Source organism: Scyliorhinus torazame, chromosome 17, assembly GCF_047496885.1.
Source record: "Scyliorhinus torazame isolate Kashiwa2021f chromosome 17, sScyTor2.1, whole genome shotgun sequence".
NCBI lineage: Eukaryota > Metazoa > Chordata > Chondrichthyes > Carcharhiniformes > Scyliorhinidae > Scyliorhinus > Scyliorhinus torazame.
Genome location: NC_092723.1, coordinates 181,667,843 through 181,680,217, shown reverse-complemented (window position 1 = coordinate 181,680,217; position 12,375 = coordinate 181,667,843). Strand labels below are relative to the sequence as shown.

The window sequence follows — 12,375 nt, the reverse complement described above, 5'->3', positions numbered from 1 at the left end:
CTCGAGCCTGTCCCGCCATTCAATGAGATCATAGAATACATACAGTGCAGAAGGAGGCCATTCAGCCCATCGAGTCTGCACCGGCTCTTGGAAAGAGCACCCTACTTAAACCCAAGTCTCTACCCTATTCCCGTAACACCATCTAACCTTTTGGACACGAGGGGCAATTTATCATGGCCAATCCACCTAACCTGCACATCTTTGGACTGTGGGAGGAAACCGGAGCACCCGGGGAAAGTGCAAACTCAACACAGTCACCCAAGGCTGGAATTGAACCCGGGTCCCTGGGGCTGTGAAGTAGCAGTGCTAACCACTGTGCCACCGTGCTGCCTTAATCATGACTGATCTGTGACCCAACTCCATACACCTGCCTTTGGGCCATATCCCTTAATACTTTTGCTTAACAATATGGGACATTTTTCAGCGAGTCTCGGTAAACAATTGTTCCTTCTATTTAATTCAAGTGAAGTACAGACCCGGAGATGTGAAACAGGTTGCTCCCATTTTACAATATCGCTCAAAGTGCACATCCACACCCAGAGAGGGCTGCAATTGTGTGCTGATGGAGAGGGGACTAATTGAGCCCTGCTGACTGAGGTGCCCTTTGACTGCCTGGCCGCTGTCCATGGTGCTGGTCCAGCTCTGCCTGTTTCCCCACCCAGGCCACCACTGTGTTGCTGCCCTTTCCTGCGGCGGAGGGCCACACTGAGCCTATGAACCGTTTTCTGAAGCTGTCACACAGGGCAATGTAGATGAAAGGATTGAGGCAGCTGCTGGCATAGCCCATGCTGATCACCACAATGTAGGCGCAGTAGAAGGGCCGAGTGGGCTGCTCCTGGGCTAGCTGGGATAACTGCAAGAGGTAGAAGGGAGCCCAGCAGATGAAGAAAGCCAGGCAGATGGCGATGGTGATCCGAGCCACTCTTTTAGTCCGCAGCCTGGCTCTCCTGTGCGAGACGAGGGTCCCCGGGGAGCTGATCTTGAACAGGATCCTCCTGTAGGCCGTTGAGATGACAGTCAGGGGTACGGCGAATGCAAGCACAAACTGATAAAGGGTGAACCAGTAGATATCGGTGTCTGGGTTGGGGAGGCGGATCACACAGCTGGAGATGCCCTCAGGCAGCTGGATGAGGCTGGTGTACATCCACATCGGGGTGATGCTCAGGGAGGAGAGCACCCACAGGAGGCAGATGGTCAGGAGGGCGGTGGTGGGCTTGCGGAGGTGGGTGGAGGCCAGTGGGTGGACGATGGCCAGGTAGTGGTCGATGGCCATTGCGGTGAGGATGTAGGCGCTGACAAAGTGGGTGTTGCTGCCCATGGCAGAGATGACGACACACATCACCTGGCCAAAGTGCCAGCCCCTGTCCCCCAGGAGCTGGGGGACCACGAAGGGCATTCCCAGGAGGAACAGCAAGTCCACCACCGAGGAGTTAATGAAAAATATATCTGGGACTCTACTGTTGCTGGATTTCAATCTGAGCCTTTGAGTGATGGTGAAGATCACAATACCGTTCCCGAGGATCCCCAACAGGCCAATTATCCCGAAAATCGGGGGCATGATGATGCTGGAATAAACAAAGGGGCTCATCTCACCTGGAAATAAAAACACAAATTCATTGCAATGTCCAGCTGGATACAATATTCACATCAATATCAGCCAGGCTGTCACAATCATGCTGCTTTCTGTCCACCTTCAACTATTTATCATTCAGACATTTAGAAACTATTTGAAAAACTGCTTCTTAAAAACGCACAGAACAATCTTCGGGGTAAGAGTCGGGAGGGTATCCGACTTACTAACTTTTCAAATCGCTCCCCCAGCATCCAGATGTAGGGAGTGATACATCTGGGTGGGTTTTTACTCAATGCTCTGAATTCTGTTCTCATTTCATGGGAGCTGGGTTGGGGTTTTTTTTTAAAAGGAGCTTCTTACCTAGAGATGTGATGTTGTTGGAGAAAGCATCTGAGCGGTTGGGAACAGCCATCCTGCTGAAACGCGCGATTTCGCCTCTGCAGGTTTGACAGGACGCGGCTGCTTTATAGCAGCGCCTATTTACACTGGGAGTCACTGACTGCCCGTGTCAGCCACACAGCAAAGAGCTTCTCCAGGGGCGGCCCTCTGCTTCACACTTCTATTTTTAAATGGAGCCGGGGAGGGGGCGGCCGAATGTCCTTTTTCTGGCCCTTATAGTAGGTCACCTTGTTTATTTTGTACACAACAGGAGTGCAGCACACAGCCCCCTGGAGTGAATCTCACAACGCCCTGGAGTGAATCTCACAGCCCCCTGGAGTGGATCACACAGCCAGTCCACTGGAGTGGATCTCACAACGCCCTGGAGTGAATCTCACAGCGCCCTGGAGTGGATCACACAGCCAGTCCCCTGGAGTGGATCTCACAACGCCCTGGAGTGAAAATCTCAGCGCCCTGGAGTGAATCTCACAGCGCCCTGGAGTGAATCTCACAGCGCCCTGGAGTGAATCACACAGCGCCCTGGAGTGAATCACACAGCGCCCTGGAGTGAATCACACAGCGCCCTGGAGCCTGCTTCACCATGGCTGGGCTGGGGATTCAACTCCATTTTCCCAGCTGAAATTCCCTGAAAGAAACCAAAAGCCTGTCAATCCCAAACTTAAATATATTGAACCAAGAAGCAATCCACAACCCACTTGGATAGAGAGTTCCATAGATGGGTGGCACAGTGGTTAGCACTGCTGCCTCACAACACCAGGGACCCGGGTACAATTCCAGCCTCGGGTAACTGTCTGTGGCGTTTGCACGTTGTCCCTGTGTCTGCGTGGGTTTCCTCCGAGTGCTCTGGTTTCCTCTCAATCCAAAGATGTGCAAGTTAGGTGGATTGGCTGTGCTAAATTGCCCCTTAAGCGTCAAAAGATCAGATGGGGTTACTCTTTCCAAGGGTCGGAGCAGATTTGATGGGCCAAATGGTCCCCTTGTGCACTGTAGGAATTCTAGGATTCTATTCTAGACAACTCTTTGGAATGAAGTAGTTTCTCCACATCTGTCTTAATAAGGTAGTGGTGAGGGGTTTAAAGAGGTGATTAATGAGGAAGGTATGGTCTCGAGTCGGTGTGTGCTTTTCGTAGAGATTTGATAATGTTTGATGTAGTCCTGTCAGATCACAATCGATGGTTGCACTAGGTATTTTGTGCTTCTCCATCTCTTAGACTTGAGGAAACAAACATGTGTTCTGAAAGAAAAATCCATTCAACCAAATCATAGTAACAAATCAACTGAGCTAGTAAATTAAAGTTTAGGTTTGATTATCATTCTTGTATGGCACAGGAACTAGTAGTCTAATGAGAGTGACATATTTATCATCCAATGCACAGAAACAGTTGCCTTTGTTGATGTAATTATTTAATATAGATTTAATTTTGACCAGAGTGTTAAGGTATTCCTAAGCCCCATTTTAAAAAATAAATTTAAAGTACCCAATTATTTTTTTTCCAATTAAGGGGCAATTTAGAGTGGCCAATTCACTTACCCTGCACATCTTTGGGTTGTGGGGGTGAAACCCACACACACAGGGAAAATGTGCAAACTCCACACAGTGACCCGGGGCCAGGATCGAAACTGGGTCCTCAGCGCCGTGAGGCAGCAGCACTAACCACTGCGCCACTCACCTAAGTTCCATATTTATTCAAATTATGTTTCTAATAAACAAGTCGATTATCTTAATGTCCCCAAACCTATCAGTGCCAACATTCCACCCCCCCCCCCTCCTCCTCACCCACACATTGTCACTCAAATCACAAGTTTAAGACATTAAAATGGGTTCACACCAGGAAAAGGTTGGGGAAGCACGGTGAACAGTTCCCTCGCCCTGTGAAGGGAGCCTTGCGGCAAAGGGAGCCTCACTTTATTTAACGTTTGCTCATTTTATGGCTCACGAGTGGAGTAGAATCTTTATGCTGTAAACCAGTGAAGTGCAGAGTGAGGACAATTTGTCCCATGAACTGCAGAAATGACATGCCCTGTAGGCTGGGTAATATTTTAGTTCCAAACTGTAAAGAATGCACGCACTTAATTTCACATTTAATGATGTTTTTTATCAAATGCAATTAAGCAGAACTGTCAATCATAAATCCTGAACCAACACGCATATTGTAAAACAATTTAAAATTTTTTATTCATGGATAGTACAAAAATCACTTGTATAATAAAAATATTAAATGATCGGTATTATTTCACAAGTAGAATCTTGCAATAAAACGTTCCTGGCTAAACAATTTTAAAAATCTCAGTGCAACCATTTAGTAAGAACTCCATGTGCTCAGTACACCAACTACATTTCAGAATGATTTTAACATTAATATTTTACAATACTTAATATTTTCTCCCGTAGTAGCAGATGCCCTTTCTAATGGGATCTGCAAAGCTGTAAAACTGCATTCGAGTTGAACTACATTGAGGCCTCTATTGTGACGAGTCTGTGATATCAGATAGCTTTATAAAGGGGGTCTAGCAGTGATACAGCGAATACCCCCTTTCATGCTTGCCGTGAACTCAGAGATATTGTACATGGGTGAAATTGCTCTGTAGATTCTGGACCTCCCAGACCAGCACCTCATTGCATGCGACAGACAGGAGGAACTTCCCAGACGGTGTGAATCGACTGAAATGAACGGCATCATTATGCCCAGTGAAATCCTGGAATTTTCCAGATGGGTATTGCATTAGCTTCAGAAGTCTCCCTGCACAAACCAGAAACATGGAAGAATAACTTTAAAGGTCTAGGAAGTGAAGCAACATTGGCACAGAATGCATCAAAAGACTTCAGATAACTTCTATTTAATGCACCAGTCATCTGTTATCGCAATCCCCTCTTCGCTGAAACGAAAAAAAATCTGAATGCCACATTTCAGTTTAAATTGCCCCTATTCCCACTAAAGGAAAGGTCTGTACCATGCAGAACACGATTGATCCCAACTCCCAAACGGAGCACAGGGGAGCCAGAAATGGCAGAAAAGGGTAGGAGCAGCGAGCGAGTCGGCGGACCCACAGGGCAAAAGGTAAACTAGGCAGCGGTGAAGAACATGCAGAGAAACAGTGATGGACATGGACAATTTTTCACGGGACTGCACTGCCTCGCTATGACTAAGAGAGCTAGCTCATAGGGAGGAAGGGGCGAGGGCAGCAGAGAACAGGGGAGGGTGAGGAGGAGACAGAAAGGACAGCAACGGAACGTGTGTAGAAGAGGGTCAGAGAAACCCCGTGAGGTGGGCTACCACACCAGCAGGGAAAGTTAGTGCTAGGAAAGAGAGAGGGGGAGAGAGACAGAGAGAGAAAGGAAGAGTGCGAGAGAGAGAGATTGAAAACTTTAATTGTGTACAGGACCCACTGACGGACAGATCAAATCCCAAAACAGGAAAAACAGCAGGTATGGCCAGGGAACTGGGAAAGTTTATGGAGCAGGTGGGGGCAGTGGATCTATGGCGGTTCATGCACTCGGGTGAAAAGAAATTTTCGTTCTTCTCACCAGTACGGGGTCTAAACCCCCATCGACTACTTTGTTATGGGGAAATTGATGGTTCCAGAAATACAATACTCCACGTTCGGAATCTCCGACCACGCTCCACATTACCTGGAATGAGAGATTGGAGATTGGAGATGGGCCGTGCCCAATGCCCAATATGGAAGTTGGACACGACCCTCTTGGCCAACAAGGTCTTCTACCAGAAAACATCACAGGCCATGGCGAGTATGTTATGAACAACCGGAATGGGGAAGTCTCTCACCTTCCACATTGTGGGAGGCACGAAGGTTGCGATTAGGGGAGAAATTGTTGCCCACAAGGCTTGGGTATAGGGAGGAGAGGGTGGCTACACAACAACTGAGCGATTCCATACTGGAGGTTGCCAGAAGACACTCCAAGGCCCAGACCATAGAGCTTCTGGTGGAGAGCAAATAGCTACAAATGGACTTCAACCTGCTATCCGCTAGGAAAGCAGTGTACAAACTCCGCCAGGCACAGGGGACCTTCCAAGAGCATAGAGACAAGGCTAGCCGCCTGCTGGCTCACCAGCTGAGAAAGCAGGCAGCCACAAGGAAAATAGCACAGGTGAAGGACAGCAAAGGCAGACTGGTAGCTGAACCAAAAAGGTGAAAAAAGTTTTCGAGGCCTTCTACTGGGAGCTGTACACCTCCGAGCCCCCCGACGGGGACTCGGGGATGAAACTCAATGGATTGGACATGCTAGTCATGGGGACAATAGATTCCTCTCTGCCATGAATCATGTACAGCAGAAGTAAACCTCTGGGTCTGCCAATATCATTCTCAGTCCAGCTGATAGGTGCTGTACATTAACTCTTAGCTGTGACAGAATTCTTCAGTAACTCAGCATAGTGTAAATTTCCTTTCCATCGCAGTGTGTTGCTGTGCCTTGCCAAAGGTTTATTTTTCCTTTACCTGCAAGAACTTCTGGTTCACACAATTACAGAACAAAACTCACTCTTACCATTGGTCCCAACGGTAATATGCTGCCCTCCCGGAGAGAGGCTCAGACTTGTAGCCCATTGAGGCAAAGCTATTTTTTTAATTGTCTGCAAAGAGATACAAAAAAAGGGTCTTTTGGTTACACAAAGGGTGATGTGACAACAATTTAGGTTGAAAATGTTACTGAAATCTGGTCTTTATTTCTGTTACACTGTTTCTACTTTTCAACTGTCTCCCCCAGGTACCAGACTCCAACCCCGAGGCCTGAACGAGTACGCCGCTACAGTAACTGACTTCATTAGTAAATGTGTAGAAGACTGTGTGCCAAAGAAGCAAATCCGCGAGTTTCCCAACCGGAAACCCTGGATGAACGGGGATATTCACTGCTTGCTGAAGTCTAGGTCTGAAGTGTTCAAGTCAGGCGACCCTGACCTCTACAAGAAAGCCAGATATGATCTAAAGAAATCCATCAAAGATGCCAAAAGACAGTACCGGACAAAGCTCGAGTCCCAGGCTAGCCACACGGATCCCCGCCGTCTATGGCAAGGTCTGCAAGACATAACGGGCTACAAGATGAAGGCATGTAAAATCACCGGCTCCAACGCACCCCTCCCTGATAAGCTCAACGCATTCTATGCCCGCTTTGATCAAGAGGTCGGCGAGAGCGAGCCCTCCACCCCAGAAGCCGCGGATGAACTTGTATCTGAGATCACCACTGCAGACGTCAGAGCAGCCTTCTCGAAGGTCAACCCACGGAAAGCCACTGGCCCGGATGGGGTAGCCGGACGAGCACTCAGGCCTTGCGCGGATCAGCTGGCGGGGGTATTCGCAGACATCTTCAACCTCTCTTGACAACAATCTGAGGTCCCTATCTACTTCAAGACGACGACCATCATCCCTGTACCAAAATAAAGTCAAGCAGCGTGCCTTAATGACTATCGTCCAGTGGCTCTGACATCCATCATCATGAAGTGCTTCGAAAGGTTAGTCATGGCACAAATCAACTCCAGCCTCCCAGATTGCCTTGATCCACTACAGTTTGCCTACCGCTGCAACAGGTCCACAGCAGACGCCATCTCCATGGCCCTTCACTCTACCCTGGAACACCTAGATAACAAAGACACCTATGTCAGACTCCTATTTATCGACTACAGCTCAGCCTTCGACACCATCATTCCTACAAAGCTCATCTCCAAACTCTGTGGCCTTGGCCTCGGCTCCTCCCTCTGTGACTGGATCCTGAACCTTCTAACCCACAGACCACAATCAGTAAGGATAGTCAACAACACCTCCTCCACGATCATCCTCAACACAGGTGCCCCACAAGGCTGTGGTCCTCAGCCCCCTACCATACTCCTTATACACCTATGACTGCATGGCCAAATTCCCCTCCAACTCGATCTTCAAATTTGCTGATGACACCACCGTAGTGGGTCGGATTTCAAACAATGACGAGACAGAGTACAGGAATGAGATAGAGAATCTGGTGAACTGGTGTGATGACAATAATCTCTCCCTCAATGTCAACAAAACGAAGGAGATTGTCATTGACTTCAGGAAGCGTAGAGGGGAACATGCCCCTGTCTACATCAATGGGAACAAAGTAGAAAGGGTCGAGAGCTTCAGGTTTTTAGGTGTACAGATCACCAACAGCCTGTCTTGGTCCCCCCATGCCGACACTATAGTTAAAAAAGCCCACCAACGACTCTACTTTCTCAGAAGACTGAGGAAATTTGGCATGTCAGCTACGACCCTCACCAACTTCTACAGATGCACCATAGAAAGCATTCTTTCTGGTTGTGTCACAGCTTGGAATGGAGCCTGCTCTGCCCAAGACCGCAGGGAATTACAAAAGGTTGTGAATGTAGCCCAGTCCATTACGCAACCAGCCTCCCATCCATTGACTCTGTCTATAATTCCCGCTGCCTCAGAATGGCAGCCAGCATAATTAAGGACCCCACGCACCCCGGACATACTCTCTTCCACCTCCATCCGTCAGGAAAAAGATACCAAAGTTTGAGGTCACGTACCAGCCGACTCAAGAACAGCTTCTTCCCTACTGCCATCAGACTTTTGAATGGACCTACCTCGTATTAAGTTGATCCTTTCTCTACACCTTGCTATAACTGTAACATTATATTCTGCAGTCTCTCCTTCCTTCCCCATGTACGGTATGCATCGCTGGTACAGCATGCAAGAAACAATACTTTTCATGTATACTAATACATGTGACAATAATAAATCAAATCAAATCAAAGTGGCCTGTTCCAAGCATCTACTATTCCACATTGAAACCAACTATTGCACCGTATTGTGGGTCGATCCTCTGCCTAAATTGGAGATCAAAAACTACTGTGTGCAGGGATCAGTGGGTGAAAACAGAAAGTTCTGAAAATTGTGAGACAAGGAATCATGTATACATTATAACTCAAAACAGCAGTCACAGCAGCGTGAGGGGTCAGAAACTAATAGCACTTTTGAAATGAAATGAAAATCGCTTATTGTCACAAGTAGGCTTCAAATGAAGTTACTGTGAAAAGCCCCTAGTCGCCACATTCTGGCGCCTGTTCGGGGAGGCTGTTACGGGAATTGAACCGTGCTGCTGGCCTGCCTTGGTCTGCTTTCAAAGCCAGCGATTTAAGACTGCAGTGAAATGCAAATGATTCTACGCCTCTTCAAACAGGTGGTAATATTCGACTTAAAGTGGGTAACGGCATTAGTTTTCCCTGTTTACCCTTTTAAGACTGTGCACCGAAGGGCGACATGGTGACGCAGTGATTACCACTGCTGCCTCGCGCCGCTGTGGACCTGGGTCCGATCCCAGCCCCGGGTCACTGTCCGTGTGGAGTTTTCACATTCTCCCCGTGTCTGCGTGGGTCTCACCCCCACAACCCAAAGGTGCACAGGGTAGATGAATTGGCCACGCTGAATTGCCCCTAGTGCAGGATGAAGGCTATACCAACAACAAACGGTGGCCTTGGAGGATTATTTCCACGTGACGCCAAGCTAAGGACTATAGAGAAGGGGAGGCAGAAGTCAAAAAAACATTTCAACGGGTCGAATTCCATAAACGACAAGTCAGAATTCCATCGACAGCAGAACGTTCTCCCCTTTGTACGTGAAGAACAGCTGAGGCCGGTTTACATTTTCAAACTCCTCGGTGCTGGTTACCAGGGCAGCCACACCACAAAAGGCATCATAAGGGTTTTATTAAAAAAAAGTAGTTTAGATGAAGATTTTTTTATTCACATATACCTGTTTTCTATACAGACTGTACAAGATAATCTCTGGTTTCTCTCCAAATCCCACATATACCACTGTACCACTCTGACTGGGTGAGAAGGCAGCCAGGCTTGGTGGGAGGATAGTCTTGTCAGATACCTGAAAGAAAGTTTTTTAAAAATAGTTGAAATCACACAGCGTACTTCAAATGACCATCTGAAAAGCCTCCTGGTCTTTAGTTAGTATGCAGAAAGCCTGGTCTGTCCTACTTCTCAACTTGGGAAAAAGCACTTGCACAATATGGCCACACAGTTTGCTTTGTGGGTTCAACCTCCACTCCAGAGACTTCAGCTGTAATATCGCTTGACTCTTCAATGTGGTGCTGTTTCGAGGTATCGTCTTTACAACGACATGTTCAACCGAGGCTCCACCTGCCAGTCAAAATGGGCATAAAAGATCCAGAGGGATTTTCCTAATGTTATGGCCAATGCTCATCCTTTGCTGACTTTACACAACCCTTACGCATCCATAAAAGCAGCACCAGCAGTTATCATCTGTGTTACTAAATGTGGAGATCACATTGCAATATGATTTATAAAGATCATATAGATCACATGGGAAAATGTCAGGTTGTCCACTTTGCCAGGAAGAATAAAAGACAAGCATATTATCTAAAATATAGAAGATTGCAGTGTTCTGCAATTCAGAGGGATCTGGGTGCCCTAGTGCATGAGTCATAAAAGGTTAGTATTGCAGGTGTAGCAAGTAATTAACAAAGCTAATAGACTGGTATTGTTAATTGCAAGGAGAATTGAATGCAACAGTAGTGAGGTTATGTTTTAGTTATACAGGGCATTGGTGAGACCACATCTGGTGCAGTGTCGAATAGCGATCTCTTTATATAAGGAAATATGTAAATGAAGCAATTCAGAGAAGGTTTACTAGATAAATACCTGGAATGGGTAGGTTGTCTTATGAGGGACGGTTGGGCAAGCCAGGCTTGTATCCACTGGAGTTTAGAAGAGTAAGAGGCGACTTAGGGTGGCACAGTGGTTAGCACTGCTGCCTCATAGTGCCAGGAACCCGGGTTTAATTCCGACCTCAGGTGACTGTCTGTGTGGAGTTTGCACTTTCTCCCCATGTCTGCTAGGTTTCCTCCGGGTGCTCCACTGTCCAAAGGTGTGCAGGTTAGGTAAATTGGCCATGATTAATTGCCCCTGTATAGCACAGGGCTAAATCGCTGGCTTTTAAAGCAGACCAAGGCAGGCCAGCAGCACGGTTCAATTCCCGTACCAGCCTCCCCGAACAGGCACCGGAATGTGGCGACTAGGGGCTTTTCACAGCAACTTCATTTGAAGCCTACTTGTGACAATAAGCGATTTTCATTTTCATTTCATTATTGTTCAAAAGATTAGGTGGGGTTACGGAGATAAGGTGGGGGCACGGAGATAAGGTGGGGGCGTGGGCTTAAGTAGGGTGCTCTTTTCAAGGGCCAGTGCATACTCGATGGGCCAAATGGCCTCCTTCTGCACTGTAAATTCTATGATTCTATGACTTGATTGAAACGTATAAAATCCTGAGGGGACTTGACAAGGTGGATGTGGAGAGGCTGTTTCCTCGTGTGGGAGAATTTATAACTAGGGGTCACTGTTTAAATATAACGGGTAACCCATTTAAGAGAGAGATGAGGAAATGTTTTTTGGGGGTTTGGGAAATTTTGGAATTATCTTCCTCGAAAGGTGGTCTTAGAATATCTTTAAGGAAACGTCAATAGATTCTTGATAAGCAAGGGGGTGAAAGGTTAATCGGGGTAGGCAGGAATCTGCAGCTGAATTAAAATTAAATCAGCAGTGATCTGATTGAATGGGGAAACAGGCTCGAGGGACAGAGTGGCTTACTCCTGCTCCTAATTCATATGTTCGCATGGTGTCTAATTCTTAAACCACAAAGTTATACCGCATAGATGAGAAAAATAATAGAATTTGGTTGCACAGATTTGGAAAACATATCCCAGTCTATAATTTACCCATTCTCTAATAGAACAGAAATTAGCCTCACCTCCGCTTCAGTAGGTGCTGGGAATGTCAACCAATCTATGAGCTCACATTGGTCTTTATGCCAATCAGTAGCCCAAACACTGACACGTCGATCTGAACTGACAGCCAACCACATTTCACACCCATCAAGTCCAAATGCATCATACTGGAAAAGAAAAGCAAAATAGCCCAGTGCTTCAGGCTCAGATTCGATATCCTCTGCCAATTTGAGACCCATTTTAGGTGAAATCAACATGGGAGCGAGCATCATAAGATGCTCACCAGAGTACTCTAATTAATGCCGACACTTATTCTTTATTTTGAATATACATTTGACTTCTTGATTTTAATTTTATGACACAGCTTTCCATTCACACTAAACTCACTTTTTTCCGTGCGCATTCGATTGTAGTAATCGGCGAACCTTTATGATCACTGATGACACGAATGGTGATTCCTGTTCGAGAACTACTCACAGCCATCAGACCATCTTTACCTCCTGAAATGATAACATCACCTGGGGATAAATGTAAAATATCTGTCAATCAAACACCAGAGATCAGGACGACCCACCTGGTGGTGATGACCGGACGGTAGCTGCGCATTCCGGGTGGAAGCCACGCACGAGTGCCGTAGGTTTTTGATCAGCATTTTAATCTGCGT

General features: G+C 46.9%; 2 protein-coding genes across 4 annotated transcripts in view; both read right to left on the bottom strand.

Annotated features, from left to right (window-relative positions):
- Positions 1–574: 574 nt before the first annotated feature.
- LOC140393494 (melanin-concentrating hormone receptor 1-like) lies at positions 575–1,558 on the bottom strand. Its single transcript, XM_072479820.1, has one exon. It carries the CDS (start codon positions 1,556–1,558, stop codon positions 575–577), a length of 984 nt encoding a protein of 327 aa, XP_072335921.1.
- Positions 1,559–4,123: 2,565 nt separating this feature from the next.
- wdr90 (WD repeat domain 90) overlaps positions 4,124–12,375 on the bottom strand; it is a 102,729-nt gene continuing 94,477 nt past the window's right edge. For all 3 annotated transcript variants that reach the window (XM_072481776.1, XM_072481775.1, XM_072481777.1), the window contains exons 40-44: positions 12,099–12,229; positions 11,735–11,878; positions 9,710–9,835; positions 6,477–6,561; positions 4,124–4,713 (exon numbers count right to left, since the gene is read on the bottom strand). In XM_072481776.1, the coding sequence (XP_072337877.1) occupies positions 4,526–4,713; positions 6,477–6,561; positions 9,710–9,835; positions 11,735–11,878; positions 12,099–12,229 (674 nt within the window). In that variant the 3' untranslated portion in view covers positions 4,124–4,525. The remainder of the gene's footprint in view (positions 4,714–6,476; positions 6,562–9,709; positions 9,836–11,734; positions 11,879–12,098; positions 12,230–12,375) is intronic.

Excerpts from the sequence above, each read along its gene's own strand:
- LOC140393494 (XM_072479820.1), bottom strand. The coding sequence starts at position 1,558 with ATGCCCCCGATTTTCGGGATAATTGGCCTGTTGGGGATCCTCGGGAAC.